The sequence below is a fragment of the Schistocerca serialis genome, chromosome 6, assembly GCF_023864345.2.
Source record: "Schistocerca serialis cubense isolate TAMUIC-IGC-003099 chromosome 6, iqSchSeri2.2, whole genome shotgun sequence".
Classification (NCBI taxonomy): domain Eukaryota; kingdom Metazoa; phylum Arthropoda; class Insecta; order Orthoptera; family Acrididae; genus Schistocerca; species Schistocerca serialis.
In genome coordinates, this window is record NC_064643.1 from 164,766,996 (window position 1) to 164,792,003 (window position 25,008).

Consider the following 25,008-nt stretch of genomic DNA (forward strand, 5'->3'; position numbering starts at 1 on the left):
TTTTATTCAAACTTTACTGCTCAGTTTCTCAAAACAACCATCTTGCCCCTTCCGTTTGTTTACTCGGTGGTAATTATTTTAAACCAGCATTCATTTGCTGCCACCATGTGTTTGTTTATAACTAACAATGTGCCATTACTTACGTCACAGGAGCTGGAAACGTGTTACTAGTAATGATGAAACATGTTAACAGTCATTTTTAGTTTAGTGGTGTAAAATACGAGCATATTCATGTGCACTGTGGTATGGGTGCTTATAAAAGAAACTGAAAGGATGGGAAAAAACTGAGATAACCACTTACAAGTATTGGAAAAGCACATTTTATTGAAAACTGATAACGAATCGTCGAGCACAAACGTATAAAAATTCATACTTTGCTACCTCTAGGGCAGACACACACACACACACACACACACACACACACACACACACACACACGTGGTATGAACACACGTAAATACTATGATAATACTGGCGTGATCGCTCAGTGCTACACTTACGTAATACAATGACAATACAGTTCACTTACAGAAGAAATAATACTAGCGAAGTGAGCATCAATGGAGCTTCATAATACAAACACAGGACAGATTAGGCAAATAAATAGTAAAAAATTAATTAAGGATTCAGGAATGTGGATCTGATCTGTAGCTTTGCTACATGATATCTGGAGGAATCCACCCCTACAAACTAGGAACACCCTATTGACAACCAGTACCCATTAACGAAGAAGACCGCTGGTGCATCAAAGTCTGTAACGGAATTATCTCACAATGACATTTTCGCTGTCGGTAGAGGGAGTTGGCCTTTCTCTTCCGGTGCTAGCTGGGTGAGGATGTCACCTTAGCTACATATTAAGCCTCAGAAGTTGACAGTATGCCACCTAACCGTAGTAGGGTTTTACCACTGGTGAATGAAGCAGAGAGTGTCTTGTTGGCTTGAGGAAGTAGATCCCTGCATGTAGGAAATGGCAGCTCATGCTTAGGATAGCAGTCTTTGACATCTACCAGATGACACCCAAGCATGGAGCGGTGTGGACCCTGGGAGACTCTGTGGGAGACCAGTCAACGGATGTGGGATTGCTGTCGTGACACTGACGGCGAGTTTTCAGTTCCAGCTATGCTGCAGTGGTTGGCGTCTGTGGCGCGTAGCACGCAGACGGGGTTGTGGTGATGAGGCGTGAGCCAGTCTTCCTCCTCCCTGTGACGTCACGGAGGGTTGGCCCAGCATGGGCCGGCCGGAGCTGCGAGCCTGTGAGATGTGGCGCTCGGAGGCGCGGAAGGGGACGTGCTGTCTGCTGTCTCGCTGGAGGCGCCCCGCTTACAGCTCGACAGGGCGGATGCGACCGTTGGCGTCGAAGAGGCGCTCACTGGGCGGCAACACGCCCACTAGGTTGGGCTCCAGCACGGCCACCATGTCCGGCCCGTGGCCGATGCCCTGGAAGGCGAGGCTGGCGTCGCGGCCTGCGTACTCCAGCAGAATCTCCTCGCCACCGGGGTGCTGCAAGGAAAGACGAGCTACGGTTACCCTCTGAACGACTCCTGTCCTTGTTAAATCGACCTTAAGGTATATATAACCTGGACGTGATATCGCTGTGATCTGAAGAAACTAGAACGCTTCAACCAACAGAAGCTGAAATATATCATGAACCTGAAATGGGATGACTTCATATCCAACACGGCTGTTCTTGAGAAAGCAAAAATGTATAGCATGGAAGCTTTTATCATTGGGCATCAACTCAGATGGGTCGGACGTGTCCAGCGGATGAAAAATGACGGACTTCTACGCCAAATGCTGTACAGCAAAGTGAGCACAGGTAAAAGGCCACGAGGTGACTCTCTCAAACGTTGTAAGGATCAGTACAAGAAAAATCTGAAAAACTTGAACATCGATCCAAGTAAGTGGTCCACAACAGTAGAAGATCGAAGTCGCTGGCGCTCAGTTACCTCAAATGCTCTTCAAAACTTTGAGATGGAACGTCGAAGAATGGAGAATGACAAACGCCGGAGACGTAAACTCCTCCAGGCTCAGCCACGTCCTCCACCTTCCATCAGCTGTAATGTCTGTGGCCACCTGTTCAACTCTAGGATTGGATTGCTAAGCCATCAACGATACTTCCACGCCTGAACCGTGACAAAGGAAATCTCAGGAGAGAAATGAAAACTCGGATACGAGTATCAGCCGACGACGACTGATTGGCAAGTGTCATATTTAGTACACAGGGTTAGCACACTGGACAGTGATTCGGGAGGACTTAGGTAATCCGTGATTTCCCTAGTCACTTGAGATGCATGCCGGGATGGTTCCTTAGAAAGGGCACGCCCGACTTCCTTCCCCATCCTTCCCTAATCCAATGGGTCCGATGATCTCGCTGTTTGATCCCCTCGCCCAAATCAGCCAACTAGTACACAGGGTTATGCTTAAGTACCTCTGGTGTTTCAAGAGACGATGCGTGAATAACAGAAGACACACAGAAAACTGACGCATATCAGTGGATAGACAATCTTTCCAAGTTCTGATTCGTAATACGCGCTGCAGCGTTGTTGCACTAGCGGGGTAGGTGTCACAGAACGTGTAGAGCTATCATCCACAGTGTGTTGTCGCCTCAAATTAGCTGATGCTTGTCCGCGGCTCGTGGTCCCGCGCACGGGGTCCCGGGTTCGATTCCCGGCGGGGTCAGGGATTTTCTCTGTCTCGAGATGACTGGGTGTTGTGTGTCTTTCATCATCATTTCATCCTCATTCACTCGCAAGTCGCCGTAGTGGCGTTAAAGAACTTGTGGAGTGGCGGCGGAACCCCCCTGCAAGGGGTCTCCCGGCCACCAATGCCACACGCTCATTATTATTAGCTGATGCTTGAGGTTAGGCAACCCAGTGTACAGATATCCGAAGCAAGCTGCTGCCGTACGTTTCGGGGCAATTCTTGTCAACGACTTCAGTGAACTGCCCGCCTGCGTTGACATTCGACGCATCACAAACGGAGCCCGTAATGAACACTTGTAATGTGAGTTACAAACTGGGAAAGATGCTCTGTCCTTTCACATGTGTATATTTTCGGAATGCCTTGTAGTATTCGCACAGTCGATTTCTGAAACCCTCGGAGGTATTTATGAATAAGCGTGTATGTAAGCTACATGGATGAAATATTAGTCAGTCTAGGAGGCTTACGCTAGTACATTGCAATACAGCCTCTAGTTATATATGACGGTAGTATCTGTTCCCTAAAAAACAGTTACCGTTAATGGCCATTCAGCTTTGCTAGAAATGAAATGATAATTAAATGGACACCCTAGCTGCAAACAGGTGTTGATATACTTCATTGGGGACATGTTGAGAATGTGAGCCCCGACCGCGACTCGAACCCGGGTTTCCTGTAGGAGATCCCAGGTTCGAGTCCCGGTCGGGGCACACATTTTTATCATGTCCCCAATGACAGCCTCTAGTGTTGGTAATGGTCTGATTTCACTGAGGAAGAGAAATCCCAACCTTCTTATGATGTCCCATACGCAGCTAAAACTACTCATTGATGATTAGATCCCATTCAGATACCAAGCTGTGAAAATGGTGATTACTGTCTTTCACCTGTTGTTGTAAAGTCCCTCACATTTTATATGGGAAAGCAGTAGTATCCACATGACATTCATCATGAAGATGTAGAAGAAAGGCACACCTAGTCACCGGATCTTGAATAAACATCGTGGTTCATGTTCACAGTAACATGAATGAGTGGACCAAAATTATGGCAAGAAAAACACGTCATTAACCTTTCGTAACCACATCTGGCCTTAACTATACCCTCAAAATACTGCAGCTTAAACGCGTAACTGCGCCGCCAGTTCATGCAGTGCCTTTTATCATCTGAAAAGAGGTAAAAGCGTGACCTGCATGACCATAGTACATGCCAGCCACCAGTCAACTAGTGTCAAGTATACGTTTGTTTGGACCATTAAGTATATACAGCTTTATGTACCGATGTGAGCTACGTCTCTTTGCGAGGCACCCGATTCCATATGACCATTGCACGCTGCTCCTTTCATTATGTTTGATTGGACATTATTTAGATGGACCTACATTCACTGGCAGGTTTATAACCGATTGCCACTGATAAGGCATGACACTCATCTTTCCTTCCCTGTACATTCGAATGTTTCTGCGACCAGTATTCTTACTTCATCTTACATGGCTGACAGTGGCTCATCATTCCTTTTAGAAGAGAGTGAGAGTGACCAGTATCTTGTCTAGACGGCTTATATGCACATTGTAGCGGGTATAAGTGCAGATGTCTCTACTGGTAACTGAGGATAGCATACTGAACAACATTACATCACTATTTACGCCATTTGCTGACTAATAAGTATAATTGTTACAAGTCGTATATTTTTAGGTTGGTTAGTACCTCCAAATGTATGTGACAAGCAGGGGCAGCAGATCAGGTATTGAAGTCAGGATGCATGAACGCAAAACGGTTAGTCTATACTGATAGGTACAGCCCACTTAGTGGTTGGTTGGTTGGTTGGTTTGGGGAAGGAGACCAGACAGCGAGGTCATCGGTCTCATCGTATTAGGGAAGGACGGGGAAGAAAGTCGGCCGTGCCCTTTGAAAAGAACCATCCCGGCATTTGCCTGGAGCGATTTAGGGAAATCACGGAAAAATCAGGATGGCCGGACGCGGGATTGAACCGTCGTCCTCCCGAATGCGAGTCCAGTGTCTAACCACTGCGCCACCTCGCTCGGTACTTAGTGGTGCAGTTACAGCAGTGCGGAAGACATTACGTCGTAAAGCTTGTGACGCTTTTGTGGCAAGACCAGTCGATGCGGAGACAAAACAACCAACACACGGTTGTGGGTACATATTAAGGTCCACATACAAAAATATCTGCAATTATACCAGTTACACCCTGACAGAGAGAGAGAGGTAGGTAGTTACCTTGGAGAGGAAGTCCGTGATGTCATAGACGCGGTCATTGATAATGATCCAGCAGTCATCAGGGCAGTCATGGCAGGCGACTTCTGATAAAGACACCTGTGGCGGCTGCTGGTCCCTGAGCCGCAGCGCGGTCACAGCGAGGCATAGCGCATCACCAGCCAGCGAGAGCAGGTTGGCCGCCGCCTGTAACAATGCCATACTACTTTGCAGACTGCTGCAGCAGGTGTCGAGGTGCCAACCGCAGTTGCATGGGGCAGTTTCAGCATGGCAGTGTTGTGAGGGAGGGGCAGACAGAGGGGAGCACGAAGGAAGGAAGGATAAGCTCCAGTCCAGGGCCAAGTTCTGACGTGCAGGGCAGTCAGCACTGTGTACATCAACACGGGTGTGCGATAGATGGGCAGATAGAGGTGGGGAGCAGGAAGGAAGGAAGGACAAGCGTGTATGAGGAGTCAATACTGCTGCGTGGGGCACGCCAACATGGCACTGTTGTGAGAGAGACATAGAGAGAGAAAAAAATGGGGAGGGGGAATGAAGGATTGGTGAGCGAGTGTTTACGTTCAAAATGGTTCAAATGGCTCTAAGCACTATGGGGCTTAACATCTGAGGTCATCAGTCCCCTAGACTTAGTACTAGTTAAAGCTAACTAACCTAAGGACATCACACACATCCATGCCCGAGGCAGGATTCGAACCTGCGAACGTAGCAGCAGCGCGGGAGTGCTTAGGGATCAGGCTTTGCAGCACAGGTGCGTCAACATGGCAGCATTCTGTGAGAGAAAGGGAGGAAGCAAGAAAATAGGGCAGCGGGACAGGATAGGAAGGAAAAGTATATGTCAAGGAGTCAACCTGTGCTGCACGGAACATGTCAGCAATTGAAGCGTTAGCAATAGAGAGGCAGAAAGGAAGAAACTGAGAATACAGTGGGGGGGGGGGGGGTAGGAGGAAGGAAATATGAGTCTGTGGAGGGGACAGGCATTGATACATGGAGTGCGCCGATCTGGCAGCATTGAGATAGATAGATAGAGAGGGAGAGAGAGAGAGAGGGAGAGGGAGGGAGAGAGAGAGAGGGGGGGGGGGAGAAAGAGAGGGAGACAGAGAGAGAGAGATAGACAGAGAGACAGAAGGAGAAAAAAAGATGGAAGGGAGAAGAAAGGAAGGATGAGAGTGTGTATAAGGGTCAGACTGTCCAGCATGGCCCCGTAAACGTAGCAGCATTGCGAGAGAGAGGCAGAAAGAGAGAGACAAGAAAAGGGAGAAGGGAGGAGTGGTGAGAAAGGAAGGATAGTCGTATGTCTAGGGGTCAAGGTCTCGTACCCAGTCACAAGCTCAGGATGGGGGAAGGATATGGAAGGCAAAGCCCACAAACCATGGACTTTGCCGTGGTGGGGCACATAGACAATACACTTAGCCTTATTACAGGTAAGGTATGGATGGGTGTTGCAGCCTTCTCAGTAGCTGAAGGATCGACAGTCTCGATGGCTGATGTATCTGACCTTTTAACATCTATATGGGTATGCTAAATTGTACTGCGAACAGCTGAAAGTAGGGACAATGCTACAGTTTTTACGATTCGTGATGCCTTGTAGCTTAACTGTACCGTTTAAGCATATTGTCATCTTCTTGGGTAACATATTCCAGCGTTAAAATATTCTCTCATTCGGATCTCTGGGCGCCGATTATTCAGGAGGATATCATCAGAAAAAAAGAAATCTGGCGTTTTGGTGGTTGAAACATGACATGTTAGATATCTTAATCGGATTGGTAGCTTAGAGAATTTGAAAAGAGAAGTGGGTAAGTTGAAGTTAGATGCAGTGGGAATCAATAAAGTGTCGTGGCAGGAAGATCCTGGGCTCCAGAGAAAAGCAGGAACATGAAAGGCAATGCTGATCCTACGATTCGTCTTGTAAGATATGTTAAAGAGAGGTAAATCCATATGTACAGCATTTTTACGTTTAGAAAAAGTTATATGAATAACATTTTTAGATTTAGCGAAACTTTTGACAATGTTGGCTGGAATACTCTGCAATTTGAGGGCAGAAGGGATAAAATTCAGGGAGTGAAAATTTGTTTACAGTTTGTACAGAAACCAGACTGCAGTTATAAGAATTGAAGGACATGAAAAGGAGACATTACCTGAGAAGGGAATGAGACAGGGTTGTAGCCTACACGCGATGTTATTCAATCTGTACATTGAACAAGCAGTAAAGGGAACGCGAGGAAACTTGGAAAGGTATTATTTAGTGACATCTTAATTAAGTTGGAGACTACATAGGATTTGGAAGAGCAATTGAACGGAATTGATAACGTCTTGAAACGAATTTATAAGTTAGAAATCAACAGAAGTGAAACAAGGGTAATGGAATGTAGTCGAATTAAATAAAGTGATGCTGAAGGAATTATATTAGGAAATTAGATACTGGTACTAAAATTATGAGATGAGTCTTGCTATTTTAGCAGTGAAACAATTGATGATGGCTGAAGCACGGAAGGTATAAAAGGCAGAGCTGCAATACCTCGAAAGCTTTTCCGATCAAGAGAAATTTGCTACTGTCGAACATAAATTGAAGTGTTGGGAAGTCTTTACCGAAGATGTTTTATCTGAATGAAGTGATACAAAGACTATAAATGCTTGAGGCAAGAAGAGAACAGAAGTTTATGAAATGTGGTGTTACAGAAGAATAATGAGATAAAATGGGTGGGCGAGATAGCTAATGAGGAAGTTTATATGAGATACCGAAAGGGGATGGAAAGGGAAGGACAGGTGAGAAGCTCATGACTTCCAGCGGCACACGGCATTATGGTAATGCAATGGCGAAAAGATGAAAATTTTAACTTCACATGTGCACACAAGTATGTTGCCTGGAGAATCTTAAAAATAATACAGAATTTTAGTCTAGGAATTAATTCTTACTCCTCTGGATGCATTAGAATTTTAGGAGATGGTTTGTGATATATAGAGTGGAGTGTTTGTGATCTGGCCCATTACAGGTTCAAAAATGGCTCTGAGCACTATGGGACTTAACTTCTGAGGTCATCAGTCCCCTAGATCTTAGAACCACTTAAACCTAACCAACCTAAGGACATCACACACATCCATGCCGAGGCAGGATTCGAACCTGCGACCGTAGCGGTCGCGCGGTTCCGGACTGTAGCGTCTAGAATCGCTCGGCCACTCCGGCCGCCCCATTACAGGGACACAGTTCTTTCGATCCAACTACTAGGAGATAAGGTTGTGTGGTAGAAAGATGAACAAATTGGAGTAAGCAGGAGAGGCTTAATAGTTCCTGTGTTTGCCTTAAAACCAAGGTAATCATCCCGAAAACCTTGGTAGCAATCAGCTGATTCGCACTATTTTTAACGTAATTATGGGATAATCAAGTCCCAGGCAAAAATTAAAAAAAAATTTTTGTGTTCATGTGTGTGTGTGTGTGTGTGTGTGTGTGTGTGTGTGTGTGTGTGTGTGATGCACCGCATGGTCCGTGTATTGGGCTGTACCCTTCTATCGCAAGCAGCAAGCTACGACAGTAAACTGTGCTAACAGCGAACACTGACCCTGAAGATATAAAAAAAAATTTGTTAGGGACTGCCGGCCGAAGTGGCCGTGCGGTTAAAGGCGCTGCAGTCTGGAACCGCAAGACCGCTACGGTCGCAGGTTCGCATCCTGCTTCGGGCATGGATGTTTGTGATGTCCTTAGGTTAGTTAGGTTTAACTAGTTCTAAGTTCTAGGGGACTAATGACCTCAGCAGTTGAGTCCCATAGTCCTCAGAGAGATTTGAACCATTTTTGTTAGGGACTGACTGATTATATGCCTTTTATATGCCTTTTAACGCACATGTTATGACAGCGATAGACGCCTGCGCACTGAGTAAAGATGATGGAAACTTACCGTGGTGGGAGGAACTGTGATTGGCTGACTTTCACTGCCGAGAGAAGCTGCCATCTTGCTGGCGACTCAGAAGTCTGCTCTGGCACCTGCAACAGCAGAAACAACATCTCTCGTTTATACAGTGCTGCGGAATACCTTTTAAAAATTTGATATATAATTACTTGTTACTTTGTTGCGTCACTTTCGTGTTTTACTGTCCAAATTAATATACATCGATGAGGTAAATATCATATTCACTGTGAGCATAGCGTATAAAGACATTATTTATGCGTGAGATAAGTCGTCGTATTATTTACACGTATCGAGACATTTTATACCAAGTGATTCCAAACATTTAGTGCAGCTGACCTCTTCGTCCCTTCTAATTCGGAATTACGGGTTTGGATTTTAAGGATCTCATATTTAGCATCCCTCGACTAATCCTGAGTCTCAATTCTCAAAGTTTAAACTTATTTGTGACTTCAGTTATGGGCTGAAATTTCGGGCAGTGGAATTACATGCAATAACAAAGGTTCTGAGTCTAGTATCTAAACAGAAAAACCTAAAGAAATGGCACAGAGTCACAATTATTGAACTATATGAGGATTGGGGAGAAGAGAAGTTTGTGGCACAACTTGACCAGAAGAAGGGATCGGTTGGTAGGACATGTTCTGAGGCATCAAGGGATCACCAATTTAGTATTGGAGGGCAGTGTGGAGGGTAAAAATCATAGAGGGAGACCAAGAGATGAATACACTAAACAGATTCAGAAGGATGTAGGTTGCAGTAGGTACTGGGAGATGAAGAAGCTTGCACAGGATAGAGTAGCATGGAGATCTGCATCAAACCAGTCTCAGGACTGAAGACCACAACAACACATGAAAAACTATACAGAAACTACGGCGTGCACACACTTAATTCAATATGTAAACGTCACCGCAGGTATTCGGATTTAGGTTATGACATATTCGATATGCCTGGCGTCATTGGCGATGATGTAGCGCTGACGAATAGCGAAATTCTGCATGACCTGCTGAAGTGGCGGAACATCGATGCTGTTGATGATTTCTTGAATGGATCTTTTCAGCTCATCAATGGTTTTGGGGTTACTGCTTACACCTTGCCTATAATATAGCCCCACAGAAAGGTGTGTTCAGATTCGGAGAACATGGCGGCCAATCGAGGCCCATGGTAGTGGTCTCTGGGTCGCCATAGCCAGAATGCGGTCACCGAAGTGCTCCTCCAGCACATCAAATACTCTCGTGCTTCGATGGGGTCGAGCTCCGTCTTGCATGAATCACATCTTGTCGAAATAAGGGTCATTTTGGATAATGGAGATGAAATTATCTTCCAAAACCTGCAAATACCGTTCGGTAGTCAAGTTGCCATCAAGGAATATCGCACCGATTATTCCGTTACGACGATTTTATTTCATATAGTTCAGTAGTTGTCACCCTGTGTATCTCTCTACGCGTCTTACACCTGGTGTCCCTCCTCAAAGTAGTCAGACGCATTTTTTAAAATTAAGGTTCGACATTTTCTTGCAATTTCGTTACTGCGATGTACAAATGGACTTAGCCCGAAGAAGTAGTACTAGTTACGTATTCCATGCAGTGTCCAGGAAAAACTTCCATTTGCCTGTGGTTATAAACCTTTTTTTTCCAAAATGGAGATGACACACGTTGCCATCAGTTCAGATACAACCGAAAACATGCTGGGTAGCAGTCAGCCAAAACATCCAAAGCCACCCACACAAGTGCGGGAAAGGCAGTGCTCACCTTCTTATCGATTACTTGTAGCATGGGACAACGGTGAATGGCTGTGATACAGACCTTGACCACCTTTCGCAAAACGGTTAAATCCAACCGACCAGGGCGGTTCACCCGCGGTCTCGTTCTGCTCCACATCACTGTAAGGCCACAAGCAGCAAACGATGTCAAGGAGTTCTTGCAGACGTTTAAATGGGAGGTTTCCGGTCATCCTCCACGCAGTCCGGGCCTGCCATTTTTGGAGAGCTAAAGACGGCTTTCAAAGGCAAACCGTTCACCTCGAACGAGGACGTTAAGTCGTACGTTCGGAACTTTTTCAGAATGCAGGCGCAGGAACTTTACCTGGCGGACATTCACTGCCACGTGTTACAGCGGCAGAGTGCTGGGTAATGAATAGTTTTGAAACAAAGGTACACATGTCTGTTTACAGGGTTCAGGATCGTTTTGTTTTGAATGGCCCCGTCATAACAGTTGCTGTGCTGAAGAGAGCAGTGACTGACGGTGACAGCAGAAGATAATGGTTTCAGCCGAACAGACACAATTTAAATTGCTGTCCATGGCTGGTTATGTTATACACGAATTTTTCGCAAAGTTTACAGGATAAAGGATGACTAATAATGTGAAACGAAATGATCGTGTGACATTATTGGCCTGTAGGCCTCGCCGGCGAAGTTCGGCCACCGGGTTGCATATCTTATTTCAGGTGACGCCACATTGGGAATTGCGTCGGTGATGATGAGAACAACACAACACCCAGTCCTCGGGCGGAGAAAAAATCTCCTACCCGGCCGAGAATCCAACCCGGGCCCGCTGCATGGTAGGCAAACATATTAGCACTCAGCTAAGCAGGCGGAGAGACTGGCTACTAAATCAACTATTATGAAACTAACGCGGAGCTAATTTGTTAATATAAGGGGGCGATCAAAAAGATTCCGTCTGAGGGCCACAGCAAGTCCTTACTTTCGTGTCGATGCTTACATACCTGCATCAGAGTAGCGCTCGACTGCATATACTCTGCAGCAGCGCACTCAAACGAATACTTTTTAATCGCCCCTTGTATAAGAAAGCTGTAGCGCAGAAAGAGCACTGCAGTAAGATAGTGTAAGATGCAGTATTATAAATACCGAAACTCAATTGCTGCATGCATTACACTTTGATAATGTACAGAGAGACTGAATGAACTAGTACAGTAGATCGGCTTAGTCGATCAAAAATGCTCTTCTAGACACACCCAGACACATTCGCTTACCGGAAGAGCTTCCGTGCGATCGTCGCTGGCTGGCCGTCGTGATCGTATGTACGAAGTTCCACAACCGGGCATTTCCGATCTGTGGTCGTGTGGAAACTTTCTCTCGATTCGGTGCCCCTTACCGTGCCCCAACCTAATTACCTGGTCGTTCTTTCCACCCTGCATACTAGGAACTTGTAAGGTTTATGTGTCACAGCTGTTTTGCCACCCTAAGCTGGACCTCGCAGGGTCAGGTGCATGTGTGTGTGTGTGTGAGTGAGCGGCGCGCATCTTTCGTGCATCGCGATATCGGCCGGCTGGTGTGCTGGTTGCCTCGCGACTGGCGCTGCGTTTCGTTGCCGGGAGACCGGTCTGCGGCCGGCGGTCACGTGAGGCTCGCCCGCCGTCAGGTGAGGCTCACGTTCTGCTCACCTGGCCCGGTCGCGCGTCCCGCACGAGGAAAAGCCAGCCGACCGCTAGCGTCGACCAATGGCCGGCCTCGGCTGCGTTGCACCGCCGCAGCCACCTGCCTTACGTAAGGCAGCCACAGCCGCCCGAACGCTGGGGGCACAGCAGCGCCCGTTCCTCGGCGTGCCGGCCGCTCGCAGCGGACACTGGACGCATTTCATGGTACCCTACTTACGGCCGAGTAGGGGATCGAGAACGCCAATTGTGGGGTGTCTAGCGTTTGCTGGCAACTCTTCGTACGGCGAGTAGGACGTAAGCACGAACTCGGTCAGGATGCAATTCGAGTAATCTCAGTTAAACCTCGGCTACCACGTTCAGCAGTCAATGTTATACAGAAACTTCGTCCACAGCCCATTGAGACCGACCGACCGCCGTGTCGTCCTCCGCCAATAGCGTCACTCGATGCGGTGTGGAACGGCTGTGGGGCCATCTACATCTACATCTACATCCACATGATTACACTGCAATTCACATTTAAGAGCTTGGCAGAGGGTTCATCGAACCACAATCATACTATCTCTTGTACATGTCAGGATGTGGGTGAGATGGAAGTGGGGTCTAAAAAAGAACAAGTGTTAATTTTTCAACTCCGGTCGGCAAACTGCCTTCCGTTTATTGAAAAAAAAAATTGCTGATGACCTAGCCGGGGTACATTATGTGAGTTTAGCAGCCCTAAGGCGCAAACAGATTGAGCCAGGGCTCGAAAAGCGCACGGAGGCAACCGGCCAATGCGTCTGATCTCCTCGGGGGCCTGTCAGTAAAAGAGAGCGATCCACACGCCTCGTTCGCGCAGCTCGGCGCGGTGGGCGCTCACACGTCATCTCCTGTACCTTTCTGATTGGCTGCTGTAGGAGCTCTGCCTAGGCAAGCCACGCTTCCCTAAGAGTCACCCCGTCAGCAGAAAGGTTGTTTGTTCGTCGAGCACGTGAACAAGCCGTGGGATAGCGGCACATACTGGAAAAATCTTATGTGTCGCCAACCCAGGGCCCGTGCACGGCTTTGTGAAGATCCATTACCATCCATAGCTCACGCATTTAGGAAAAAATTTCCCTTTTCTTGTATTGAAAATAAAGGACTCCCGTACTCAATCTGTGAGCACCTGTACACTCTCTACCATTCCACTCCCGAAAAGCGCGCGGGGAAAACGAACACCTAAACCTTTCTGTTCGAGCTCTGATTTCTCTTATTTTATTTTGATGATCATTCCTAGCTATGTAGGTTGGGCTCAACAAAATATTTTCGCATTCGGAAGAGAAAGTTGGTGACTGAAATTTCGTAAATAGATCTCGCCGCGACGAAAAACGTCTTTGCTTTAATGACTTCCAAACCCAACTCGCATATCATATCTGCCACACTTTCTCCCCTATTACGTGATAATACAAAACGAGCTGCCCTTTTTTGCACCCTTTCGACCTCCTCCGTCAATCCCACCTGGTAAGGATCCCACACCGCGCAGAAATATTCGAACAGAGGACGAACGAGTGTAGTGTAAGCTGTCTCTTTAGTGGACTTGTTGCATCTACTAAGTGTCCTGCCAATGAAACGCAACCTTTGACTCGCCTTCCCCACAATATTATCTATGTGGCCTTTCCAACTGAAGTTGTTCGTAATTTTAACACCCAGGTACTTAATTGAATTGACAGCCTTGAGAATTGTACTATTTATCGAGTAATCGAATTCCAACGGATTTCTTTTCGAACTCATGTGGATCACCTCACAGTTTTCGTTATTTAGCGTCAACTGCCACCTGCCACACCATACATCAATCTTTTCTAAATCGCTTTGCAACTGGTACTGGTCTTCGGATGACCTTACTAGACGGTAAATTACAGCATCATCTGCGAACAACCGAAGAGAACTGCTCAGATTGTCACCCAGGTCATTTATATAGATTAGGAACAGCAGAGGTCCCAGGACGCTTCCCTGGGGAACACCTGATATCACTTCAGTTTTACTCGATGATTTGCCGTCTGTTACTACGAACTGCGACCTCCCTGACAGGAAATCACGAATCCAGTCGCACAAACTGAGACGATACCCCATAGGCCCGCAGCTTGATTTGAAGTCGCTTGTGAGGAACGGTGTCAAAAGCTCTCCCGGTTGTCGTCAGTTTTCGTGACCTGGAGCCGCCACTACTGGCTCAAGTAGCTCTTCAACTGACATCACGAGCCTGACTGAACTCCACTGCAGTCCTCCCACCGAGGAGAAATCTCCGGTAGGACCGCGAACTGTACACTAGTCCTACACAGACAAAGCTATAGCTGCAAAATATAAACGCCAGGGAGTCATAACACCCAAAAATCGTAGTCAGATGTACACCCAGATGGGGACCCTTCATGCCTTTGACACAATGGTGTTTCAGACTCAGAGACTCCTTCTAAGACATGGATAAAAACTCTCTATAAGCATCAGGAATCATTTATAAATTTATTTCACTCATCCTTTGTTAACTGTTCAGTTTTTCTTTTTTTTATCTTACTAGGAGGAGCATGTAACAAGTTAACATAATGGTGAGAAGGGTAAGTTGAAGCAGACTGAGTAGACAAAGACAAATACCTACAGGAGCTTTACAGTAGCTGTATTTGTCCAGCACAGTGAAAAATGCGTGTGGAGTCTAACATTGTCTGTACCACAGGAAGGGGGGAGGGGTGGAGCGGAAGGAGGGGAGAGATTCCGCCAGCCTCACACGTAGCGCAAATAGTAGGATTCAACTCTCTAGCTACCATAATGAAAACCAAAATTAAGAAATGTACGAAAGAGTAACATTATAAACCCGAGAAAGATGAGGGAAATATTCAAATGAGGCCTTGGTACTGAGATGACACCAGCATTCACTGAACGGATTGTAGTGAGGGTTGCTGTGAAGTTGTAACCCGCTCCTCTTGAATACGCTTTCTGTGTCACAGACTTTCAAATAGAAACGCCGTTGAACAGAAGGCTGCATGAAATACTCCAACGAGAGAAGGGTGCCGGCCGCTGTGACCGAGCAGTTCTAGGCGCTTCAGTCTGGAACTGCGCGACCGCTACGGTCGCAGGCTCGAATCCTGCCTCGGGCATGGATGTGTGTGATGTCCTTAGGTTAGTTAGGTTTAAGTAGTTCCAAGTTCTAGGGGACTGATGACCTCAGATGTTAAGTCCCATAGTGCTCAGAGCCATTTGAACCATTTGAAAGAAGGGTAACTGGAGGAACCTAAACAGTTTGGGTCGAGGAGCTGTGCCGTCACCTGTGTTGTACAACATCTCTTCAAGTGACGTCGCAAATACTCAAAGAACACGGCTCTTCAGCAATGCTGATGAGACAGTCATAACCGCTTAAAGTAGATCATTCGAAGTTGCAGTTGGTAGACGCCATGAAGCATTTCGTTACGCACCTCGAAGAGAACGACAACGTAGTTTCCAGTAAAGCCTAATGGAGGGGTAGTCATCCTGAAGTACAATGCACACGCGACGTGCCTAGGAGATAAAGTCGACCAGAACTACTCTTATATCAGCAGGACGACTGAAGTACCCGGAAAGTTGACCGGGGCTCAGAGTCAATCCAGATCTCTTACTTATGTCAGCTGTTTGTGGCAAGTTCCACAGGGTGTTTAGAGTCTGCCCAAGTAACCAGAGTCAACCGTTGGAACACCAGCTGTAACGGAAGAACATTTAAGGAAGAAGCAAGTGTTCTACCGCAGGCATCCCATCTACCACAACACCCTCCGAGAATTAGGCCCCTGGAGTCTCCCTGCAGTGTCCAGTTTTTAACGAAATCGTCGACAGAAGATGAAGAATTCGTCGCCCAACGAAAAGTTCGAGGTGGTCACCATAGCGGTCGATAGGTGAGCGACAATAATCTTTACGCGTCCTTGCGTGTCGGATCTTATTGAGGTCTTACATAATTTTAAAATTATATCTGCAACAAACTGGGAGCACATTTTCGAGGCACGAATCGAGCCCATAGGTCAGGATTCAGAACGCTTTTCGTTCTTGTTTAGGTACGAAGTACGCATAATATTCAGTCAGTACGGGTTGGAAATGCTTTGCAGAAAACAAACCCTCTGTGCTTATGAAGGTTCTATCACGTCTTTACATAAGTTGTTCGAGTCGTATTTGCTTTATGTACGGTTACAAATTTGAAATCTGATAAAATTCAATGCGGCCGCTGTGGACGAGCGGCTCTAGGTGCTTCAGTCCGGAACCGCGCTGCTGCTACGGTCGCAGGTTCGAATGCTGCCTCGGGCATGGCTGTGTGTGATGTCCTAAGGTTAGTTAGGTTTAAGTAGTTCTAAGCCTAGGGGACTGATCACCTCAGATGTTAATCCCGATAGTGCTCAGAGCCATTTGAACCAATTTGATAAAATACAGGATCCTGAACATCTCAGCCGTAATGTAAGACAAAGCTGAGAGTCGACAGTATGGAAGTATAACCCGTGGACGTTAACGGACACGGAGAGTAATGGAGTCTGGACGGACGACGGCCGCAGTACCTTACGGTACGCCGCCAGCTCGCTCGGTGGTTGGTTCCTCCTGGGGCTAGACTCTCCGCAGAAACGCACGGCTGCAGCAGGGAGCCCTGGCGGTGCTGAGAGAGCGTCATTGTGTGGCGGAAGCGGCTCGGCGCGCCGCGGCGTGGCCTTGGCAGTGAACCCGGCGAACACTGCAGCGGCTTTCGCCTCGCTGCTGCCGCAGCCTGTCTTTCCACCGTCACGTTTCGCCACTGTTCGCTTTCCCACCAGGACAAGTCCTAGATCGGGAGCTAGAAAGGCCAAAGTGCTGCAGTCTACTGCAGGTCTCTTCGTGTAGCGGTTCTCCGTACTGACATCCACCCTGATCAACTGAAACGTCCCCTTTGAACAATTATACACGACTGTGCTTAAACTGACACACAATATTTTTAGCGCAACGCAATCTGACTTTCAAAATTCCCTACTAAAGAATGGCCCTGACAAACATTAAACTATACCTTTCACAAATCACTTACCTCACAAAAATCTTCGCTGCTCAAGCTACTGCAATACAGCGAGCGCCACTACTGCCAGATAAATAAAAGATTCAAACTATGGAAGGCACTAACTACTGATAGGGATAGTTAGCAAATGAAAGATATTAATAGAGAACAAACAATGTATTTACCTTGATATCATCATGTATAAATATAGCAGTTCATGACAAATTACAAATCTCCGCCATCTCTCTCCCCACATCCACCACTGCTGGCGGCTCACCTCCAACTGCGCAACACTACGCGCTGTTCACATCCAGCTGCCGCTGCCCAACACTACAATGGCAGACAACAATGCAAACTAGCCACAGACTGCACACAGCACAGCCAGTGATTTTCATACAGAGGTGGCGTTACCAATAAAAAAACCTAAACAGCCTACTTACACAACGTCACAGAAAGTCATACTCACTGTGCCCCTACTCTCACACCACCACCCATCCTCTTGGCATCTTTTCACAACTGAAGTAGTTCAATTCCTATTGAGTTCGGAAACGTCAGGAGAGCTATCAGCTGACTACGCTTCTATCTACACTACTGGCCATTATAATTGCTACACCACGAATATAACGTGCTACAGACGCGAAATTTAACCGACAGGAAGAAGATGCTGTGATATGCAAATGATTAGCTTTCCAGAGCATTCACACAAGGCTGGCGCCAGTGGCGACACCTACAACGTGCTGACTTTTGGAAGGTTTCCAACCGATTTCTCATACACAAAGAGCAGTTCCCCGGCATTGCCTGGAGAAACGTTGTTGTGATGCCTCGTGTGAGGAGGAGAAATGCGTACCATCACGTTTCCGACTTTGATAAAGGTCGGATTGTAGCCTATCGCGATTGCGGTTTATCGTATCGCGACATTGCTGCTCGCGTTGCTCGAGATCCAATGACTGTGTCCTAGATCGGCCTCGTATCACTAGCAGTCGAGATGACAGGAATCTTATCCGCATGGCTGTAACGGATCGCGCAGCCACGTCTCGATCCCTGAGTCAAGAGAGGAGGTTACGCGTCTCGGTCACCTCTTGTTCGCATTGACGGCACTTTGAACAGTGGACGTTACATTTCAGATGCGTTACGACCCGTGGCTCTACCCTTCATTCGATCCCTGCGAAACCCTACATTTCAGCAGGATAATGCACGACCGCATGTTGCAGGTGTTGTACGGGCCTTTCTGGATTCAGAAAATGTTCGACTGCTGTCCTGGCCAGCACATTCTCCAGATCTCTCACCAACTGGATCGTCACAATACGCCAGTCACTACTCTTGATGAACTGTGGTATCGTGTTGAAGCTGTATGGGCAGCTGCACCTGTACACGCCATCAAGGCCGTTATCGTGGCCAGAGGTGGTTGTTCTGGGTACTGATTTCTCAAGATCTATGCACCCAGATTGCATGAAAATGTAATCACATGTCAGTTCTAGCATAATATATTTGTCCAATGAATACCCGTTTATCATATGCATTTCTTCTTGATGTAGCAATTTTAATGGGCAGTAGTGTATAAGAAAGAATCATGTGTGGGCCACAGTAAGGCAATGCAGAAAAAGAAACGAGCTCCTCGTCCAGGTCATGAAGGCATAAAGGATGATAACCGACCGCCGTGTCATCCTCTGCCTTGCAGTGTCATGCTGACGTGGCATGCAGGGCACTTGGTCAGCACACCTCTTTCCCGGCCATTTTGCGATGCGACTTTCCAGACTGTTGAGCCACTACATGTCATTCTAGCATCTCCACAATTGCCATCACGAGTCTGAGAGCACCCTCTTCCAGTTCTGCCACCAAGGGAAAGTCCTTGTTAGTACCGAGAATCGAACCTGGGTCCTCAGCATGGTGCCCACTCAGCTACCGTGGCAACGGAATGTAGAAACATCTGGAGAAACACCATATCAGCATCACCCTATTAGAACTGCTCACTTTGCTTCCAGACCAGGTGCACTAGAAATGCTTCGCATCAGTTCTTTGATAAGGCCGCGTTTAAAGTTGGAGTAAGACACGCACGAGGCAGTCACTAATGTCAATAGGGTGAAACATGTTTTCCCCTTCGTTGAAAATGGATTCCTTCGATAAAGGTTCAAATGGTTCAAATGGCTCTGAACACTATGGGACTTAACTTCTGAGGTCATCAGTCCCCTAGAACTTAGAACGACTTACACCTAATTAACCTAAGGACATCACAGAGATCCATGCCCGAGGCAGGATTCGAACCTGCGACCGTAGCGGTCGCGCAGTTCCAGACTGTAGCGCCTAGAACCTCTCGGCCACTCCGGCAGGCTTTCGATAAAGGAAGCCTAATGTCAGCAGAGACGCGCAGCTACTGTTGGGAAGATACATTTGATTATTAATCTGTGTCACAGTTACAAATTAATATGGCCGAGTATCGGTTTCTTTCGTTATCAGCATTCTTCAGAACAACAAAAAACTGAACAAAAATGACCAATATGTAAAGAGAGCTAAGCTGTATCAGTAAATGTACTCGTACACAATACGCCACATGATCAAGGTCACTAGCAGTAACCAACTGTGAGAGCGAAATTAAAAAGACCGCAACGGCAGTTAATTATGTCCCTTGAGTTTACAAACATAGCTGATTATCGCTCAATGTTCTTCTTGCTGGCTTTCTCATGGTATCTGTTGACTGAGACTCTAGATGTGGAGTCCGGCTTAACAAAATCAGTAGAAGGCACAGGGCAAACGTAATATTTCTATAGCTTTGTAATAAAAGTACGGAGAAGCGGTGACTCAGACAGGTTCGTTATTTACAGGAAGCCTGTTTAGCGTTGTGCTGACGTATTAATGAATGTATAGATAAGTAAAGAAGGCAACGCCAATAAAAGAATAAGTTGAGCAGACTAAATACAGAGACTGAAATACCTTTGTCGCGGGTGTATATCTTCACCGGAGTATGTATGGAGTGCAGCACTGACTTTTTCGTGGAAGGTCCGAGTGGAGGGGGTAGGGTAGGGGAGAGACGGATTCCGTGAGGCACTGCAAAAACGTCGGTTACACTAAGCACGAACGGTCCGGTGATCACGAACCGATTAACGACTGGTGTCAACGTCTTTCACCGCCGAGAATCGAACCGACTTAATGCAGCAGGACTGACGATCGTATACGACAGGAGAGTGAACGATATGTGCTACGCAGCGCAAAGTTTGCTACTCCCAGCCTCACATGATGCGCACGCAGTAGGGTTCAACTCTTTCCAAAACGAGCGAGAACCGAACTCGGGCGTATTGCGAATGTCATGACCGGACTTGCGTCAGCTCTTGCGTCAGATAGCGAGACCTGAAACTCGAGTGGCCAGCAGCTTTCATTGCCATACAAAGCATAACAGTTCGGGCCGAAAGCCTCAAAATGAGCTCGTACAACAGGGAAGCGTGTTTAACACGCGGAGCAGTACGCTACCGTTCTGAAACTTGAAGCAGTTATTACCTGGATACAGTAAAACGCAGGCAAAACGTACCTATCTTCTCATCATTTTCATAACAGGCCGCGTAATGAGCGTATTAGAATATCTTTAAACTTACAACAAAGTGCTGAAAAACTCAAGTTCCTTTGTACAGAAGAATAATATCGCTGGAGAATAGTCACAACACCTACTGCGCCATAGGGAGAAACCATGGAACTGACGTTAAACGTTTTCTGGGAAGCTTTCGCGCTCCTGATTTTACGTTCCACGCAAAAGATACTAGATTCACTTCGACAAATACTCTTTTTTCGTGAATGGGAACATCAGTTAAAAATACTGCTACGAACATCACAATATATCCAAGCAGGAAACGATATGTGAGAAATCAGCGATGTATCTATTAGTACATTTCTGGGAATAGAGATGCGTACTTCATATTGTTCTGTGACAACCTGTGATTAACATTAAAGTTTAGTGCAGTCAGATGCCCTCGTGAATTCTTTAATGACTACACTGGTTTCGACGTGGAACTGAAAATGACTTGTCCATCGAATCTGGTTTCGCCATTACAGAATTTACGAGAGAATTTGACTGCAATATACTTTCCTGCCGGTCGGTGTGGCCGAGCGGTTCTAGGCGCTTCAGTCTGGAACAGCTACGGTCGCAGGTTCGAATCCTGCCTGGGGAATGGATGTGTATGATATCCTTAGGTTGGTTAGGTTTAAGTAGTTCTAAGTTCTAAGGGACTGATGGCCTCAGATGTTAAGTCCCATAGTGCTCAGTGCTAATATACTTTCCTGTTCCTCTCTGCCAATAAAGTTGCAATTGTGAAACCGAAATTTACCACCAGTAACCACTACCACAAATTGCATTTGCGTACTCTTCTTAACGACACCGCACTGCAAGCATCGATAATAGGTAGAGACCTGTTCAAAAAGGTACGCGTAAAGAATGGAGCTCCGTTAGCCTCAGACTAAAAATAGATCTCTTCTCGCGCCATTCTTCAAACTTTCCTATGCTTTTAGCTACAAACTGTAATACAAATATTATTTTTGTGCGGCAGATATACCATTTCGAAGGCATCCTGTTATTATAATTAACGGGTCAATTTTGAAATTAAACGAAGACCAATTAGCGCCGTGATGCAACCCGGCAGGCATCACGCACGACACGGAGGCAACGCTTTGCCTACTAACAGGCGCGACCTCCCAGTCCGAGTTCTTGAACTTCGTTTAGACGTTCGGGTCGGAGGTTCATTGCTCTACACGCCTCTCTGTGGTGATCGACAGCTGCAGCAGGCGCACGCTGTCAGATACGTCTAGAAATGAATATTCGAAGAGACGACTACGGAAGTTTCCAAGGAAAGCGCTTAAACGTCGAAAAAGGAAAATGTCGATCGACGAAGAGTAACGTTGAAAACGCGTTAGATTAGATGTTTAGTTTACTTACCACGTACCGATATCGGAGGATAGTAACTCCTGAACCAAATTGCAGATTTTATTTGCTCCCTATCTACAGATAACCGCTCATAAGGAATGAACTATGAGAATCCGATTTCCGTACTAAAAACATAGTTGCATACGTCTGGAGAAAAATTAATGCATTCTGTTCCCCAATACATGAACGAGTGTAGCATTTTATATTTATAATACAACGATGTTTCTCGTATATTTTAGCTATTCTGGCAATTATATGTGCTAAAGACAAGTTTGATTTCCTCTTGGCCGCTACAGCGTACAACTGAAAGAAGGAAACACGTTTTACGATTGAAATGAAGCCAAACTAGAAACTATTAACGATTAATTTGGTAGCAACAAAGACTACATTTTACGTAGCCTTTATACCGTTGATCTGCCTCCCATGTGGGATTGATTTCAGCATTACCAGAGAACATCGTTATCGCAAGCGGTAAGTTTTTGCTTCTTTACGTTAGATACACTAGATTGATATTTTTAACATGATGAGATACTTTGCTACAGACATTTTCATCTCATCGATCATGGACTTAAGAAACGCAAACCAAATAATTATTTTCTAGCATGCGACATTCAAATCAAAATGGCGTTCATATGTTTGAAAGGTGTAACAGGAGATTAGTATTTTCCTGCCATTTCAGTCGCGTATGATACCCTTAGATGTGACGCGAATTTTGAAATCTGCGAATGCCGTTTATGTTACGACGACATATTAGGATTTCGAGTAATGGTAACAGCTATACTGACAGGTGAACATGTGACTCTATAGTCGAGAAATTGATAAAGCAATATAAATATGCCTTAAATAAGAGAAAGCTAAGTATAAATCCACACAATATACGGTTAACAGATTACATTTGTCTCATCTATAATGGACGTTAAAAGTGAGGCTACGGCAAAAATAGCGAATGCTTTGTTTTATTACTGCAACCAGGCACTTTATAATACTTTCCATAAATGATTTACTTGTCGATTACGTATCTTTCGAGTCAGTGAAAAAGATCATCTTCAGATGGTTAGTAATAACAGGCAGTCCACCTGGAGTAATGTATGAAGTGCTTGTAAATACCGACCATCTGAAGATGAGACTCCAGTGCAATGGAAAAGTAAACGTTTTCTGAAAAGTGTTATAAAGCAACTGGCTGCAGTATTAGTACAAAGCATCCGCTGTTTTAATAAAGTGCATATGGAAGCGCCAGCAGATTGTTCTGCAGCGGTGGAGTCTACGAAATTTTCTGTCTCTTTTCAAAGTACCCGAACAAGGAAGGAGGATTGTGATTTAAGATGCCATCGATGTTGAGGTCATCAGGGAGCGTCGAAACGTTGCAGTTTTCTTTTTTGTGGAGATGTGCATACGTGCACAGTACGAAAGCCTTCCTTTGCAGAACAGAGGTATGAAAGAGCGCTTGGGTAAATCTTTGGATGGTTTTGCAGTACACTGCGCAGTGGAAAAGTAAACGTTTTCTGAAAAGTGTTATAAAGCAACTGGCTGCAGTATTAGTACAAAGCATCCGCTGTTTTAATAAAGTGCATATGGAAGCGCCAGCAGATTGTTCTGCAGCGGTGGAGTCTACGAAATTTTCTGCTCTTTTCAAAGTATCCCAACAAGGAAGGAGGATTGTGGATTAAGATGCCATCGATGTTGAGGTCATCAGAGAGCGTCGAAGCGTTGCCGTTTTCTTTTTTGTGAAGATTTGCATACGCGCACAGTACAAAAGCGTTCCATTGCAGAACAGAGGTATGAAAGAGCACTTGGGTAAAGCTTTGGATGGTTTTGCAGTACACGGTCGAAAAGAAGCAGTGTTTTTATTTATGCCGATTTGTGCCTCTGCATATTATAAACAACTGTTTGTGGAGCAGGAGTCGGAAGAGAGAGAGAGAGAGACAGAGGAAGGGAGAGAGAATGAGGGACGGGAAATGGGACACAGAGAGAGAGGAGACGTTGATAATGGAGATTAAGAACGTAGGGAAGCTGTTGCGGTGGCCGCCCTTACCTGTGGAGGAACTGCGTTCGGGGTTTCGGGTGACGTGCGAGCGATAAGTGGTGCTACACGGGGCTGCGAGAGCGGCAACGTCAGAGTGGCTCGCCTGCGCTCTGGTGCGACGTCGACCGCGAACTGATAAGCGGGCGGCGCGCGTTTGGCTATAAGTAGCGCCGGGTCGGCTGACGAAACGCGGCCCGCGGCGGCCGAAGCCCGGTGGTGGCGTGGCCCGCCATTGGCTACCTGTGGGCGTGCCGCGGGGGCTGCGGCGGCGGCTGCCATTGGCGTTGCCGCCGCCGCCGCCGCCGCCGGCACCTGCTTTCCTGGTCCGCGGATATCGGGACGGCTCCTGCAGCGTCTCTCGCTCGCCGGCCGCGCCGCGCCGGGGCCGCCCTTGGCTCGCGGGGTGCGGAAACTGGTCATGCGGCAGCCGAGGTGGCGGCCGGCGGCCAACTCTTCCCGCGTGCAGGAAGTGCCTTACGTAACTGGACGCCGGCCAACCAGCGCCGCCGCACGCACCGATCGCTCGCGTCCCCTCGTTCGTGTGCAGGTGTCGAGCGCTCCCCGCCGTAATTACTCTCCGCAAGGAGCGGCCTTGCCGCCGTAACTAACTACGCCTCTCAATGAAATGACACTTGCCGTGCAGAAAAAATGAAAATGTTCAGAACGTGAGTCACCACAGAAACGAGTAACCACTACAATTTCCTTAAAATGTTTCTCGACGTCGCGTTTTATGGCCCGTGTTGTTTCTATGTTTTCACCAATGAGGTGGCCGCAAAGTGGGTTGTATGTTAACCGGGGACCTAGAAACGACGGAGAGGCTCCGTCCTCGCCGCAGCCGCAGTGGTCCACAACCGCAGTCCACTTCACCCCTCCGCCGCCCCACACCGAACCCAGGG

The 25,008-nt window shown here is 46.7% G+C and overlaps 1 protein-coding gene across 1 annotated transcript; it reads right to left on the reverse strand.

Moving 5' to 3' along the window:
* Window positions 1-304: 304 nt before the first annotated feature.
* LOC126484275 (uncharacterized) lies at window positions 305-24,273 on the reverse strand. Its single transcript, XM_050107698.1, has 4 exons — window positions 24,122-24,273; window positions 8,813-8,898; window positions 4,927-5,109; window positions 305-1,500 (listed from the first exon to the last, which is right to left on the reverse strand). Exons 2-4 carry the CDS (start codon window positions 8,864-8,866, stop codon window positions 1,321-1,323), a joined length of 417 nt encoding a protein of 138 aa, XP_049963655.1. The 5' UTR covers window positions 8,867-8,898; window positions 24,122-24,273; the 3' UTR covers window positions 305-1,320.
* Window positions 24,274-25,008: the final 735 nt, after the last annotated feature.